General features: G+C 59.7%; 5 protein-coding genes across 7 annotated transcripts; 4 read left to right on the forward strand and 1 right to left on the reverse strand.

Moving 5' to 3' along the window:
• ACE2 (Metallothionein expression activator) lies at positions 1–4,999 on the forward strand. The gene is made up of 3 exons (XM_047984945.1): positions 1–1,701; positions 1,856–2,731; positions 2,783–4,999. Exons 2-3 carry the CDS (start codon positions 1,948–1,950, stop codon positions 4,423–4,425), a joined length of 2,427 nt encoding a protein of 808 aa, XP_047840920.1. The 5' UTR covers positions 1–1,701; positions 1,856–1,947; the 3' UTR covers positions 4,426–4,999.
• A 105-nt stretch (positions 5,000–5,104) lies between these two features.
• JDV02_003783 (uncharacterized protein) lies at positions 5,105–9,143 on the forward strand. 2 transcript variants are annotated; one of them, XM_047984946.1, is made up of 3 exons: positions 5,105–5,478; positions 5,539–5,589; positions 5,639–9,143. In XM_047984946.1, exons 1-3 carry the CDS (start codon positions 5,307–5,309, stop codon positions 9,013–9,015), a joined length of 3,600 nt encoding a protein of 1,199 aa, XP_047840921.1. In that variant the 5' UTR covers positions 5,105–5,306; the 3' UTR covers positions 9,016–9,143. The 2 variants fall into 2 exon arrangements, with proteins under 2 accessions (XP_047840921.1, XP_047840922.1); XM_047984947.1 differs by having other exon boundaries at positions 5,105–5,589.
• A 329-nt stretch (positions 9,144–9,472) lies between these two features.
• Positions 9,473–11,493, forward strand: CCT6 (T-complex protein 1 subunit zeta). Its single transcript, XM_047984948.1, has 5 exons — positions 9,473–9,611; positions 9,674–9,768; positions 9,822–9,843; positions 9,904–11,140; positions 11,193–11,493. Exons 1-5 carry the CDS (start codon positions 9,570–9,572, stop codon positions 11,435–11,437), a joined length of 1,641 nt encoding a protein of 546 aa, XP_047840923.1. The 5' UTR covers positions 9,473–9,569; the 3' UTR covers positions 11,438–11,493.
• Positions 11,494–11,677: 184 nt separating this feature from the next.
• On the forward strand, positions 11,678–13,323 carry JDV02_003785 (uncharacterized protein). Of its 2 annotated transcripts, XM_047984949.1 has the most exons (2): positions 11,678–11,836; positions 12,008–13,323. In XM_047984949.1, the coding sequence occupies exons 1-2, from the start codon at positions 11,717–11,719 to the stop codon at positions 13,208–13,210; spliced, it is 1,323 nt and encodes a 440-aa protein (XP_047840924.1). In that variant the 5' UTR covers positions 11,678–11,716; the 3' UTR covers positions 13,211–13,323. The 2 variants fall into 2 exon arrangements, with proteins under 2 accessions (XP_047840924.1, XP_047840925.1); XM_047984950.1 differs by having other exon boundaries at positions 11,678–13,323.
• Positions 13,231–14,525, reverse strand: JDV02_003786 (uncharacterized protein). The gene is made up of 2 exons (XM_047984951.1): positions 14,292–14,525; positions 13,231–14,076 (listed from the first exon to the last, which is right to left on the reverse strand). The coding sequence occupies exons 1-2, from the start codon at positions 14,453–14,455 to the stop codon at positions 13,542–13,544; spliced, it is 699 nt and encodes a 232-aa protein (XP_047840926.1). The 5' UTR covers positions 14,456–14,525; the 3' UTR covers positions 13,231–13,541.
• Positions 14,526–14,667: the final 142 nt, after the last annotated feature.

Raw genomic sequence — 14,667 nt, forward strand, 5'->3', positions numbered from 1 at the left:
TGTCGAGGTGACTGGTGCCTGTGGCTCCCCATCAATCAGCATCTCGCGCGCCCGCTTCTTTTGCCGCGACTTCATTCCACGCCGCCGACTGTTGGCCACGGGCCGTTGACACTACTATTTACGAAGTACGTACGCATGAAGTACGTATCGGCAGCGACAACCTTGTGTGTCGTCGTGTGAGCGAGGTCCGTCGGTCGGTGTGCCGAACTTGTCAGCAAGCATGGCGTGTTCTCACTCCTCAGACAACCCACCCCGGAATGCATCACGAGACGGTCCTTGCGGAGCTGCAACGTCCCATTCGCCGCTCCCGAGTATATGCCGCGCTAGGCAAGATCCACGCTCCTCGATCGAGATGTTCGTGCAGACGCGCTGCTACGTACCCTGTCCCCCGTGAACGAACCGTCTTTCTTCATCGCATCGTTGACGAGATTGCCCACACGGACCGGCGGGCGGCTGTTCCAGTTCCCCGTTTCGTTGCCGGTCGGCTACCCTGCACTTGGAGTTTCTCCTCGATCAGACATGGCAATGCATGTTTTCGATCTCTCAAGCTGCAGCAAAGGTTCCTTTCATCTCCAGCGCGGCGCCGCCGATGCAGCCGCACCCTGATAATTGGGCCTTCAAGCCACTTCTGCTCATGCATCCGATACGAGGAGAGGGAGGCGGGCAGTTGTTTAAGTTGTTTACTTTGTGTGGATCATCTGTACCTGGGGCCCCTTGGATCGGGTCTTATACTTTACACGAGCTTCGGCGCTTTACCGACTCGAGGGCATCAACAACAAGGCATTGTTCCAAGGATAGACAGGCATCGCGACTAAAGGGAGGAGCCGGTCTTACACTCATCAGTTCGTGCAGTGAAGTCGTGGGCCTTTTTTCGAGGGATGCCGGACCAGCGGCTCTAGCGTCGACCCTGCGTCAAACAGCCGGGGCTATGAATGAAGCCGGGCATTTTCAGATGCTTCATGGTAGGCGGCATCCGCATGATTCGCTTGCTCGAAAGGTCACCAGCGATAACTGGCAGAAGCTCAATAGGTATCTCACAAGGTAGGCTCAGAGCAACAACAAACCCCAAGCCACCGGGACCAGGCGTCGCCAGGAGCCGCAGCCCAAGACGCCGCGCACACGCATCACGAGATTTCGAGTCTCCCGCCATGGCGACCGGTGAATGGCCGGCCAAGCGCCCCTCGCGATCCGCAAATGAGCCTGAGCAAGGTTTCGCGCCGTGTCTCAGCGTGCTCAGCCGCGGGCACCGTGGTGACGTGATGAGAGAGGGCTGTTGGCCCAGCCTGGGCCTCCCTGGTCGGCGCATCGGAGGTTGCCCTGGCAACGGCGACAACAACCACCAATTCCATGACCACCTTGAGATGCCCTGTCACATCCCGACCGCCCATGCGTGCGTCTCGCATCCACTCATCCTAAATCCTCCGTCCAGTCTCTTTATCGCATCGCAGAGAGAACGAACTGATTTTTTTCCATCTGCGCCTCTACGCTCCCGTCTTCGACGGAGGGGATCACACACACATACACACATAAACTACCGTACAAACAAAGGCGGCGAGAACCCCTTTACACATCACCGCTTACACCCACCTCTTCATCTCATCATATATACATCAGTATAACTAGTGGTCGTCAAAGTCGCCCCCGACTGAGCACGACCGCAACAACACCCTAGCCCGGCGCTCTGTGCTTGCGCTGCGTGAGGTGAGTCCAGTCTTCCTGCCACTGCCGCTTCTGCTTCTGCTGCTGTGCTCGGCCGGCCGGAACCCAATCGACGGAAAGCCGCGCGCGTGTGCAGCCAGGACCATGCGGCGGCAAGACGCTTGAGCTCGCGAGAACTGACGACGTTGCACGACAGTTTCGGACCAAGAACGGTTCCCTTTTGACAACGACAACCGACGACAACTTAGGCCCTCCCACCCTTTCCGGACTCCCCTCGCGACAGAAGAAATGCTGTCCCACCCGACAAATAGGCTTCACGCCCGGCAGAGGCAACACCGCCGCCAGAACTCGACCCCCTCTGCCTTTGAGGGCGTGAAGATGCCAGCCCTGCCCAGCCCCAGCAGCCAACGGCCGGCCGCCGGCCATCACCACCATCGCCGCGGCCTCAGCCTGGACACCCGACGACAACACCACCAGCAGGACTACAAGGTAAGCACTAACAACACAGGACTAGCACAGACCTCGCAGCATCATGTTTTGCGAGAAGCGCAGCAGCAACGCACACAAGCACGCCCGGGCACACAACTGCAGCAGCAGCAGCAGCAGCAGCAACAACAACAACAACAACAACAACAACAACAGCTCTCATCACAACAGCACTACGCCTCCGCACTGGCGTCGTCTGACAGTGAAAACTACCTCATCTCTCCCCATGATACCCCTCAATCTCACAGGTTCGACCCGGCATCCTGCTTCGACGGGGGTGCCGGTCCGTTCAGCGCCTACGATGCTCAGCTGAACCTCATGTTGCAGAAAAACCAGGAGAGCTTCAACAGCAACATGACTGACGGCAAGGAGTTTGACCTGTACACCAACGACAGCGCCCTCTCCACGCCCACATTCATGCATTTCCCCGACAGCCCCTCCGCGCAAGGCTGGTCATCGGATGGAGCCTCCCGGAGAGGTTCGCGGCGCATCAGCAACGGCATCGTGGACCGCGTGACCAAGTTTGAGAACCTGAGCATGGAGGAGTTGCAGAGGCCAATGACGCCGCCGAACCAGAATGGACAACGTAAGTTCGGCGATGGTGCGCCTAGTTTACGCGATGCTGAAGCCAGTTCAGACCAGTTTCCCCCTACCCCCATGGAGACGCCACATGACCGCCTCGTCAAGCAGGAGTCGAGGCCCGACCGATTCAGCGACGACTACGATGAGTCAATGGAGGAGACCATCAAGCCGCGCCGTGCGCAATCAAGCCAGCGGACGCAAGACATCTTCCAGGAAATGCGACAACAAGCAGAGAGACGCTCCCCGGCAGTGCCCAGCCCGCCAAGGTCGGGCGCGCTGCCCGCCAGCAAGACGTTTGCCGGCATGCCAATGCAGGACGCCAGCTTCATGGCCATGAGCTCGCTGAGGAACGAGTTTGCCAAGATGGACGGAGGCTTCGAGCAGGTGCAGTACGAGGAGCCCGAGTCGATGCACTCGGGCGCGTCAGACGCATCGCATCACTCGACGCCGGCCGACATGGGCCACTACATGAGCAGCTTCGACGAGACGCCTGGCTTCCAGCACCTCACACACGAGGAGGAGGCGTCAACATCGGGGTCGCCGTCGCGGCGCAAGTCGCCGCATCGCCGCACCGAGTCCATCGCCAGCATCACGAGCGCGGCCAGCATCGCTAGCATCAACATCGAGGAGACCAAGACGGAGACGGGGGTGACGATGGAGGAGATTTCGCAGTACATCCGCAGCCCGGAGACGACAGACGGCAAGTGGACGTGCCTGTTCGACGACTGCGGCAAGAAGTTTGGTCGCAAGGAGAACATCAAGTCGCACGTGCAGACGCACCTCAACGACCGGCAGTACCAGTGTCCGACGTGCAAGAAGTGCTTCGTGCGTCAGCACGACCTCAAGCGGCACGCCAAGATCCACACGGGCATTAAACCTTACCCATGCGACTGCGGCAACAGCTTCGCGCGGCACGATGCTTTGACGAGGCACCGCCAGCGCGGCATGTGCATCGGCGCCTTTGACGGCATCGTGCGCAAGGTGGTGAAGCGCGGCAGGCCGAGGAAGAACAATCGCCCCGACATGGAGACGCGCCTCGACAAGGCGGCCCGTCAGCGCAAGAAGAACATGTCGGTCAGCTCCGTGTCGTCGGCGTCGGGCTACTCGGACAGCTCGGCGCCCAACTCGCCCGAGTACAACATGCTCGACGATGTGGATCTGGCCGACATGGCCCGCGGCCTGTCGGCATCATCGTCGGCGCCCATGCCGCTCATGCATGCGGCGGCGGCGCCCCCTATTTCCTCGTCGGTCGACATGGCTGACATGGCCATGTCGCCCGAGGCCGAGAGCGTCCACTCGTACGTGTCGCCCGACGCCATCATGGAGAGGACATTGTCGAAGCCAGCCACGCCCGCCCGGAGCGTTGCGAGTCTGTACACGACGCCACCGGACCTGTCGCAGTCGTCGTCGCCTCCGCCGCCCGCGCATTTCTTCGATGTGGACCCCAACACGAGCGCGAGCACCGACGCCTGCGACCTGGCTGTCATGTCGGCTCCCTGCACAACGGCCGCCATGGCTGAGTCCCTGACCATTGGTATCAGCGACCACGACGACGACCTGCTGCTCCAGTTCGCCAACGACGAGGGCCTCGTCCAGCTCGACCGCGGGGCTGACATGCTGATGATGGGCAAGTTCGATGACGACTTTGACAATGTCGGCATGTTCAGCAACGAAGACATGTTCTTTGGCAGCTCATGAGGTCAGTCCCGTCGCGACTTTCTGCGCTTTCCTCCCGTCATATATGTCCCCTGTATGTACTCTCAGCATGATGTTACGTCTCGTGTATCGCGGGCTGCCGTCGCTCCGCACCCCCGGCCCTCTTTCCTGTCACGCTATTCACCTTCCTCACGTCTCTTTGTTTTCGGCCAACAACGCTTTTCGGATTCGAGTCCGGCTCGAGGCCGGACACCCTGCAACGTCTGATGTCTTTTCTTTACTTCTTCTCCTTCGGTCTCCCCCGGGAAAATGTAATGACGACCATGCGGATACTTGACGCCGGCAATGGGGGATGGCGCTCCATGATTCGACCTTTCTGTACTATAGGATACGGGAAAATAAGCAAAGGGTAGACAAACTGGGAAATGGTTTTTGTTTCGACCCGAGGGCGCACGGGTTTATGATTTCTGGAGCCAAGGCGCGGGCGAAAGGAGGGCTGGCAGATTGACGGCGCGCCACCACGGATGGGGGCTGGCCGTCGCCGCCGGATCCTTGCGCCGCGCGGAGTTGATATTGCTTTGGTATCTAGAATATGAATCGACCTTGGGTGGAGACGAACCTCTGACGTGCCGTTCCACTGCATTGCTTTTGTGGCGGTGAATGTGTCGAGTTGTCGGCGCCTTGCTTTGTTTGTGCCTTGACGATGGTGCAAACCGCTGATGGGGTTTGCAAGGCGCCATAAGGTAGTAGCGCACTGACTGCTGCCCCTCAGCAACTGCCCTCCACTGTCTCACTTGCCCTCCCGCCCCAACTTCAGGCCCCGACTCACCACAACGAATATCACCAACGCGACAAAGACCCGGATCCGGACTCGGCATGACCGCACCAGAACCGCAAGTTTGACGTGCTGCTCGGTCGCCGCCATGCTCACGCCGACAATCGCCAACCGGTTCAGATGGCTGTACGCCGTGGGCAACACGCCGGCCACCAACCTTGCCCGTAGCATTCCTCACGGCGAAGACGCGGACATCTTGACTCTCGGCTGCGGCGACCTCAGGAACATCCTGTACACTGCCTATGTTGAGAAAGGCCTTGGTATGGCGAATGAGCGCTGCTGATGGACGATTTCGAATTTCATTCTGACGCTCTGCGAAGCCCCTCGGAAGCTCGACTTTACGTGCTGCGATTTTGACGAGAAAGTCATTGGTACGCCAACTTCATGACGTGGCATAGCGGACAAGCTGACCGTTGCCAGGGAGAAACATCATCTTCTTGACATTTGTTGTGGATCGAAACGAAAAGGCCACGGATGACTCGCTTTGGGACATTTACTACCACCTCTTCCTGGACGACGCCACTTCGGAGCTCGTGCTCCAACAGACGCAAAAACTCACTCCGCTCCTCGAGTCTCTCGATACGTGGAAGAAGGGTCCTTACCACCGCATTTTGCGGTTCTGCGACAAGGACACGCTCGATGACGTCCGGCGCGTCTGCCATCGCGTCCTCGCGGCCTCGGAGGCTCGCCATGGAGTCGCCCATCGCAAGGCGTTTGTCAAGTGCTTGCAGGCCACAAAGGGCATCCGCGATCAAGTTGTAGGGGCTGGTGGCCATAGCATTACGGGCCTCCGCTCTGCAGCTCCCTTATCGCTCAAGGCCGTGGACAGCATCTCCCGGGCGAGCATGCAGTACGCCAGAGATGGCACGGTGACGCCGAGATCCGACGGTGTAGACATCCCGAACCCAATGTTTGCCGGACTGCTCTCGGACACGGAGATACTCCACTACGGAACGGACCCTGCCCTGGGATACCATCTTGCCACGGCCTATGCGCCACTGGCCGCAGGCTCGCCGCTAAGACCTGAGGCCACATACACCGCATTCAAGGCGGCAGCGGCAGCAAAGGCCCAATTCCGCGAATGGTTGTCTGCTCTACGTTTGATGGTGGAACACGGCGTCGTGTTTAGATTTGTGGTGGCAGAGGTCTACGCCTTCTGCCACACTCTCCAAAACGTGGCTGCATCCGGGCAGCCCTTGGCAAACTGGTATCGACGACAGTGGGATCTCAAGCGGCTCCGACTTGATGACAGCGTATACGGAGCTACCGGCGACGGCCCGACGATCTTTGACGTGATCGATACTTCTAACCTATCCGACCATGTTGGGCCACTCAACCTCCTGGTTTCCACCGCACCTTTGCTGAAAGCCACGCCATGGGCAACGCTCAATACCGAGCTCATGCTGAGCAAGCACAAGTCTCTAAAGGAGGCCTTGACCGGCATCCTTGGTGGGCACGCACCTACAATGTCTCTGCTGCTGGGTATCAGCCCTGTTCAGTATTGGACAAACGCCAAGTGCGAGTCGCACGTGGACGAGGTCTTTCTCGGACTCATGACTGAACCGTCCCAGAGGGATCGAGGCGAAACCCAGCTTCACAGCCGGCTTTCGTGGAAGCGAGATGATCAGTTCTCTGGCCAGACGCATGGCCGCGGTCCGCTGCACATGGAGGCAAAGACTCTCTCGAGGCTGCTTTTTCATATTTACCTGGACATGTTTAATGTCGAGGAGTATGCGGGTGTCCACAAGAACGCGAACACGAGAAACGCAGTCTATCCCAGTGTCCATCGTGGGAGCTTTGCCGCCCTGCTGAAAGTGGTGATGCATCGCGTCAAGACGGACTGGTCCGCGGTGTGTTCTACGCTGCTCGACACCATCGCCCAGGACCGCACCCTCAGCATGTCAAGCAATTATATGCAAGAGTTGGGTGTGCAGATGTACATCCAAGGTGTCAGTACCGAATCCTGGCTGCTCAACGAAGCCAGCACTCTGCCAAGCACGGGCCCCCTACGTGGGTGGAAGAACATCCCACTTGCCGTTGCCGTCACACTGGTGGTGCCCAGGCAGGCATTCACGAGGCTGTTCGACCTGCCTCCAGAGGACAAGATGGCGTCGCCTACGCTCGTCGCCTCACTACGAGCTGGACCTGCATCCGCCAATCAGTGGCACAACATGTACGCTGACGTCCATATCACCTTTGGGAGCGTCACGACCAGCTCCATGAGCGAGGACTCTCCCCTTATCGTTGAGCAGGATGATCTTGGGTTCGCAGGCTCCTCGCCGTTGATTGCTTCTTTCATGGTGCCAACGGCAGTACTTCAAGTGGAGCCAACAACAGCGGACATCGGTCTTGCTATCCGGCCATCGGGCCAGGCTGTGGGACTTTACGGCCCCAAACTAGGCTTGTCCATGTCGGTCTTTGACACGACCCTTGGAGACTCGAATAGAGTCTTTATCTCGAGGTTCATGCCTAACCAAGAATCAGATCGGGTGACGGGCGCTGGCGTCAAGCCGTTGGTGCTCACGGAAGAAGAGCCCGAGCATCACACGGTCAAGATGATTGCAGAGATTCCCGCATCCGAATCACGGATTTCCACCATCACCGGCCATGTTGACATCACGTCCGCCAAGGGGAAAAGTCTCTTACGAGACAAGATCCATATCGAGCTGTTACAGGATGACCCCTTCGTGATCCGTGCAGTATTTGGAGACTCAGATCTGGTCTGCCCCCTGCGATTCCCTGTGCCAGTTGTGAGGGAAGGGTGCAGGAGTCGCGTCGCTCGCACGTCGGGTTACTTGGAAGTGATTGCGCCTCTGGCAAACCCCGTCGATGCGGATATCCTGGCAGGCTTCATCTTCCCGACACTGCTGTCCGCGTCAAGATTGCCCGTGGCATTGAACACGCCCCATATCAACCTGGACGGGCTGCCAATCCTGGATGTGAACGAGAAAGAGGAAATGGGATGGCTTACTACGTTAACGTCGATGCATTTCTCTGCTCGAGAAAAGCGTCTCCGCGAGTTGACGTTTGGAAAGAGCGGCATTTCCGAGAACCCGCGGGTCAACTTCAAGGAGTCCGTCTTCACCATGTTCATGCTGGCGTCGGGTCTCCAGGGTGACCAGACTGGCATGTTTGCCATAAACCATCCCGAGAGAGGTGGCATACACATGCTGATCTTCGTGTCCGCGATGCGATTGGACGGCGACACGGCCTCGGTTGTGCTGGACGCCGCTGTCATACCCTTCACAACAGAGATGATTACATCGGGCAAGATGGACGACTTTCTTCTGCTCCTCAGAACCTTGGAATGTGGCACGATTACCGTCAACGACGCAGAACTGGTCCTGTGGAAGAGAGTTCTTCCGTCGCTCGTCGAGAGGTGCCGGACCTGGGTCCATTTGCCGAGCTGCGAATATAAAAAGGCCGGAGCAACAGTGCCTCTCAGCGTCAAACCGGCCGAGAAATTTCTCTGCTCGTGCGGCAACGGCAAGTTACCAGATGGCTTCCTCTCGCTGCCGGACTGGGACACTGCTGCCCCCAATGCGGTACGGGTCGCAATCAGCCCGACATTTTGCGTGCCGTTTGTGGAGGATATCGTGGACGCGGCGGCGATGGGCGCAGCGACGGCCCCAACGGCCGAGAAGGAGCGCTGTCGCAGCTGTGGTAGGACCGAGGGCAGAGACGGTGGCGCTTTGAAAAAGTGCATGCGGTGCCAGGACGCCAAGTACTGCTCAGCCGAGTGCCAGAAGAAGGACTGGAAGAAGCATCGTATGGAGTGCAAAGAGTTGAGTGGCTAATGGACAGCACATGCTGTATAATGAGATCTGTATGGTAGGGTACTGTAACTGCCTGCATGTAGAGAAAACGAACTTGGTCGTTATCCCTGCTGCTGGGCTAGACATGGCAAGGACAGGACTTACAGCCGTTGTCATCCGTGCTGCTTCTTTGATGACCATGGTGTTGCCTTTGATGTATAAGTAGTGTTATACTAGAAATTGAATGGCCATTCTTGCCTGGAAAAGCATTAACCTCTCCGGACCCGATTATAGCTGCGCGGATCTGAAGTATACGATGTACTTCGTACAGAGTGCCCTGGTGAGGCTTCGTGTTACAGCGGCGTAACGTGGCCGCTGATTGGTCCCTCACCGACACACCGACCCCCGGCCCGCACCACACCGCCCTGTGCGCGCGAGGCAGAAAAAAGTGCCCCCGAGGCGCCAGCGCAGCCCACCATCGCTCGTGCGGGTCGCCGTCACGGACCCAAGCTTGCGAATTCACACGAACCTCAGCGAACCAACGCTGAACCACCGCAACACGTCCCCCCCCCCTCCGCGAGCCAACCATCGTCACCATGTCGGCCGCGCAGCTCCTCAACCCCAAGGCCGAGTCCCGAGTACGCAGCCCTAGTTTTATAACCCACCCCTGGCCGTCGCTGGGTGCTGACCTGTATTGCAGAGGAGGGGCGAAGCTCTCAAGGTCAACATCAACGCTGGTGTGGGCTTGCAGGATGTCCTCAGGTCCAACCTCGGCCCGCTGGGCACCATCAAGATGTGAGCACTCAGACATATTCTCCGTTCGTGATCAGTCGCTGACGGGCACCCAGGCTGGTGGACGGTGCCGGACAGGTACAGGCCCCCTCGAAGCTACCCCTCAGGGGGCGCACCCTCGACTGACCACCTCGACAGATCAAGCTCACCAAGGATGGAAACGTGCTGCTGCGCGAGATGCAGATCCAGAACCCGACGGCCGTCATGATTGCTCGCGCCGCGACCGCTCAAGACGACATCTGCGGCGATGGCACCACGTCGGTGGTGCTGCTCGTCGGTGAGCTGCTGAAGCAGGCCGACCGGTACATCTCGGAGGGCCTGCACCCGCGCATCATCACCGACGGCTTCGAGATCGCCAAGGTCGAGGCACTCAAGTTCCTCGACTCGTTCAAGCTGCCCAAGGAGGTGGACCGCGAGCTGCTCCTCAACGTCGCCCGGACGTCCCTGGCCACCAAGCTCAATGCCAGCCTCGCCGCCAAGCTGACGCCCGACATTGTCGACGCCGTCCTCTCCATCTACCAGGCGCCGGCCAAGCCCGACCTGCACATGGTGGAGATCATGAAGATGCAACACCGCACCGCGTCCGACACGCAGCTGATCCGTGGCCTGGCCCTGGACCACGGCGCCCGACACCCAGACATGCCGAAGCGCCTCGAGAACTGCTACATCCTGACCCTCAACGTCAGCCTCGAGTACGAGAAGACGGAGATCAACTCGGGCTTCTTCTACTCGAGCGCCGAGCAGCGCGACAAGCTCGTCGAGAGCGAGCGCCGCTTCATCGACGCCAAGCTCAAGAAGATTGTGGAGCTGAAGAAGGAGCTGTGCGGCACCGACGGCAAGAAGAACTTTGTCGTCATCAACCAGAAGGGCATCGATCCCTTGTCACTCGACGTGTTTGCTAAGAACGGCATCCTGGCGCTCCGCCGCGCCAAGCGGAGAAACATGGAGCGGCTGCAGCTGATTTGCGGTGGCATCGCCCAGAACAGCGTCGACGACCTCACGGCTGACGCTCTCGGCTGGGCTGGTCTCGTCTACGAGCAGACCCTGGGCGAGGAGAAGTACACGTTCGTGGAGGAAGTCAAGGACCCCAAGTCGGTAACGCTCCTGATCAAGGGCCCCAACCAGCACACCATTGCACAGGTCACGGATGCCGTCCGGGACGGCCTGAGGAGCGTGTACAACATGATTGTGGACAAGAGCGTCGTCCCAGGCGCCGGAGCGTTCCAGGTCGCCTGCGCCGCTCACCTCAAGAGCGATGCCTTTTCCAAGACGGTCAAGGGCAAGGCCAAGTGGGGTGTCGAAGCGTTTGCCGACGCTCTTCTCGTCATTCCCAAGACCCTGGCTGCCAACGCCGGACACGATGTTCAAGACGCTCGTAAGTGCCACTCATCCGACAACACTGACCCCAAGCTAACCCGCGTCGATAGTTGCGGCGATGCAGGACGAGCACGCCGAGGGCGACATTGTTGGCTTGAACCTGGAGACGGGCGAGCCGATGGATCCCGAGCTGGAGGGCGTGTTCGACTCGTTCCGTGTGCTGCGAAACTCGATCGCGTCCAGCGCGGGCATCGCGTCCAACCTGTTGCTGTGCGACGAGCTGCTCAAGGCGCGGCAGATGGGTAGGCAAGGCGGGCCTGGGCCGGGCATGGACGGACCTGACGATCACATGTAAAGGGTAAATGTTGCATAGATTTACATTAGAACCAAAAGTCCGGTTTAATATGTGTGAATAAGTGACTTGTTTTGAACATGTGTATGCAACATTGCGCGGAGAGGTAACGAGATGAATAACCAGTACCTATACCTTGCACCCTGCGGTGGTCGCTTGGCGGGTTGACGCGCTAAGCCCCGCGTTGAAGTTCTGGCCGCCATCTTTCTGCCCAAAAAAAATCTTGACCCCACCATCAATCACAAGCATCATCTTCAACTCGCGCCCAGGGCCGTCGCCAACATGGTCATGGACTACGACTCCGACTCCACGGAGGGCGACTACACCGAGACAAACGTCCTCCTGGGGTATGCCTCCAAAGATGCCGACGAAGACACAATAAGCAAGCTGGGCGGGCTTCCGGTACGCAAACAAACAACCGCTCTATCTCTCTTTTCTTTGCTGGTACCTTTGTTGCAGGCGCATTTCCGGCCTCTTTACCCAATGTTGCCCGGGCTCTTTGCCTGTCCCTTTTGTGGTCGCACTCCATCTCCGCTCTCTTGTGCGTAAATGCTGAAACTCCAATCCGTCTAGGACTGGCTCGACGCCGAGAAGCCCCCGACGGCGGCGTACGCGCGGTGCAAGGCGTGCCAGGACCTCATGGTGCTGCTCCTGCAGCTCAACGGCGAACTCCCAGAGCGCTTCCCCGGCCACGAGCGGAGGCTGTACGTGTTTGCGTGCAGGCGCGGGTCCTGCAGGCGCAAGGATGGCAGCGTCAGGGTTGTCCGAGGCGTGAGGGTTTGGGAGGACGAGGCTGCTGCTGCTGCTGCCGCCGCGGCGCAAGCTGAAGAGCAGGCGAGAAAGGAAGAGGAGGCCAAGGCGAAGAAGAAGAATGACGGCCCTGGACTGGGTGAGGCGCTCTTCGGCGCAAAGACTTTTGGTGGAGGCGCCGGCGCGGGGAATCCCTTCCCCTCCGGCGCGAACCCGTTCGGTGCGTCCGGGTCGTCGAATCCGTTCAGCGCAGCCGCCGCTCCCTCTGCCAACAACCCCTTTGCCTCGCAGCCGAGCAAGGCCCCCGCCGCGCCGTCAGAACATCAACAAGAAGAACAGCAGCAGCAACAACAGCAGCAGCAGCAGCAAGCTACCTCATCCCTCTCCAAGACCTTTGCCGAAACCCTCTCCCTCGACGCCCCACCGCCGCCGCAGCCCCCTCCCCCAGCCGAGCCCTGGCCCGAAGCCTCCTCCTCCCCCTCCCCATCCCACCCGAAGCCCTACCCGACGCTCTTCCTGTCGGACGCCGACTACGAGACGCTCGACCCCACGCCCGAGCAGGCCCCCGCCAACGTGCGCGTCGAGGATGCCGACGCGCCCGAGCCCTCCATCCTCGACCGCGAGGCCTTCGAGTCCACCATGGACGCCACCTTCCAGAAGTTTGCGGACCGCCTCGCGCAGAACCCGGACCAGGTCATCCGGTACGAGTTTGGCGGCGCGCCGCTGCTGTACTCGAAGACGGACGCCGTGGGACGGAGGATCCTCGGCGGCGGTGGCGGTGGTGGCGCTGGCATCCCCGGGTGCGCCAACTGCGGCGCCAGGAGGACGTTCGAGGTGCAGCTGACGCCCAATGCCATCGCCGAGCTCGAGGCGGATGACCTGAGCCTCGAGGGCATGGAGTGGGGGACCATCATCGTGGGCGTGTGTGAGAGGGACTGCGTGCCGCGACAGACGGAAAAGGGCGAGGCGGGGTACCTCGAGGAGTGGGTGGGCGTGCAGTGGGAGGAGTTGACGAAGCAAAAGTGAAACTGAGACTCGGTGCAGAATAGACAAATGGCGGTGATTAGTCTCTGAGCCATGACGATCTTCAAGATATTGCGTTTAACGCGGCGTCTAGATCTCGGCGTCGCTTGTGCGTGGTTTCAACGACATGTTCCTATATAACGCCAGTACACTGGATGCTAGTTCCCTGGCAAGCCACGTTCACGCCATCATGCTTGATAGGCAATAGGTTTCCTTTTCCACATCCCATGAGACATAACCATTTTGCCGTCGTAAACAAAGGCGCTTGCTTCTTGCCCCGCCCGTTGCCGCGTCGGTCGTTCTTCCGGCCCCCGCGCCGCTGCAACCACTCCGCTCATACAGTCTCCTCCCAGGACCGCCGAATCACCCTCGCAAACTGGTCGACGTTGACGTCCTCACGAATCTCGGCCTTCTTGGCCTCGTTGTCCGGGTTCGAGGGGATCTTGACGTTGCCGTCGCCGTCGACGCCCCAGCCGCAGACCTCCATGACGAACTTCTTGGTGGCGTCCTCGCCGAGGCCGAGCCACGACTCGAGGTGCGTGAGCTTGATCTCGCGGAAGGCCTGCGAGACGAGCTGCGCGATGCGGTGTCGGATCATGTCCTCGAAGCCCGAGATGTCGGCGATGAGGTCGGCGCACAGGTCGTCGCCGTCCACCGTGGCCCAGAACTGCGCGTACTGCGCGCCCTCGAGCTGTGAGTTGAGCGCGCGCAGCTTGGTCAGGGCCTCGTGCAGCTCGCCGGTGGCCGCCGCGGACGGGTTGATGAGGTGCAGCGCGAGGGAGAACTGTGTCGAGGGGAAGAGCGTCATGGCCTTGACGAGGATGTTGGTGACGACCTCGTCCTTTGTCCGGTCGGGGTTCAGCTGGTACCTGTGTGGGCGCTGCAGTGTCAGTCAACGGCGATCCCTCAGCTGACAGGGCATGAACGAGGCAATAAAGTGGCATGGGGGCCTGTGTCAGACAGATGAAGAGAGATGACTTCATGAAGAGAGTCAGGTAATAGGAAACGTTGACATCTGATCATCACACAAATCGCTAAAAGCATATATAAATCCCACACACGCGAGGCGCTCGAGGCCACTCACAGCTTCAACAGCGTCCGGTTGGCGTTCATGTCGCACGTCTTCTGTTCGCATTGCTCCGTCAGGTACCCCTCGAGGGAGCCCACCGCCTCGGGATTGTAGCGCTCGAGGCCATTGATGATGTTGGTGATGTACTCGGGCCGCTCGGGCGGGTCTTCGCCGTTCATCTTGTCGGTTCCGGAGGGCACGAATATGCCGAGTAGAGGGTCCGAAAGGGGGGCGGGGGCGCGTGGGATGTCGAGGTGAAGTTGCCGATGGTGGGGTTGCGGCAAGTTTTCACGATTGTGTGGTGTCGCTTGTGCGCGTCCCGGAGGGGCATAGCGCGGTCCGGGGCTAGCCATTCTTCCGTACCGGGAGACGGTGAGTGGCACCGGCCAGG

This window comes from Purpureocillium takamizusanense, chromosome 3 (genome assembly GCF_022605165.1).
Source record: "Purpureocillium takamizusanense chromosome 3, complete sequence".
NCBI classification, from domain to species: Eukaryota; Fungi; Ascomycota; class Sordariomycetes; order Hypocreales; family Ophiocordycipitaceae; genus Purpureocillium; species Purpureocillium takamizusanense.

Bases quoted from the DNA above. Each gene is read 5' to 3' on its own strand.
- ACE2 (XM_047984945.1), top strand. From the start codon at position 1,948: ATGCTGTCCCACCCGACAAATAGGCTTCACGCCCGGCAGAGGCAACAC. The intron at 2,732-2,782 runs GTAAGTTCGGCG...AAGCCAGTTCAG, and splicing joins GCCGAACCAGAATGGACAAC to ACCAGTTTCCCCCTACCCCC.
- JDV02_003783 (XM_047984946.1), top strand. From the start codon at position 5,307: ATGCTCACGCCGACAATCGCCAACCGGTTCAGATGGCTGTACGCCGTG. The intron at 5,479-5,538 runs GTATGGCGAATG...CGCTCTGCGAAG, and splicing joins CTATGTTGAGAAAGGCCTTG to CCCCTCGGAAGCTCGACTTT. The intron at 5,590-5,638 runs GTACGCCAACTT...GACCGTTGCCAG, and splicing joins TTTTGACGAGAAAGTCATTG to GGAGAAACATCATCTTCTTG.
- CCT6 (XM_047984948.1), top strand. From the start codon at position 9,570: ATGTCGGCCGCGCAGCTCCTCAACCCCAAGGCCGAGTCCCGA. The intron at 9,612-9,673 runs GTACGCAGCCCT...CCTGTATTGCAG, and splicing joins ACCCCAAGGCCGAGTCCCGA to AGGAGGGGCGAAGCTCTCAA. The intron at 11,141-11,192 runs GTAAGTGCCACT...CCGCGTCGATAG, and splicing joins ACACGATGTTCAAGACGCTC to TTGCGGCGATGCAGGACGAG.
- JDV02_003785 (XM_047984949.1), top strand. From the start codon at position 11,717: ATGGTCATGGACTACGACTCCGACTCCACGGAGGGCGACTACACCGAG. The intron at 11,837-12,007 runs GTACGCAAACAA...CAATCCGTCTAG, and splicing joins GCAAGCTGGGCGGGCTTCCG to GACTGGCTCGACGCCGAGAA.
- JDV02_003786 (XM_047984951.1), bottom strand. From the start codon at position 14,455: ATGAACGGCGAAGACCCGCCCGAGCGGCCCGAGTACATCACCAACATC. The intron at 14,077-14,291 runs GTGAGTGGCCTC...GCGCCCACACAG, and splicing joins AACCGGACGCTGTTGAAGCT to GTACCAGCTGAACCCCGACC.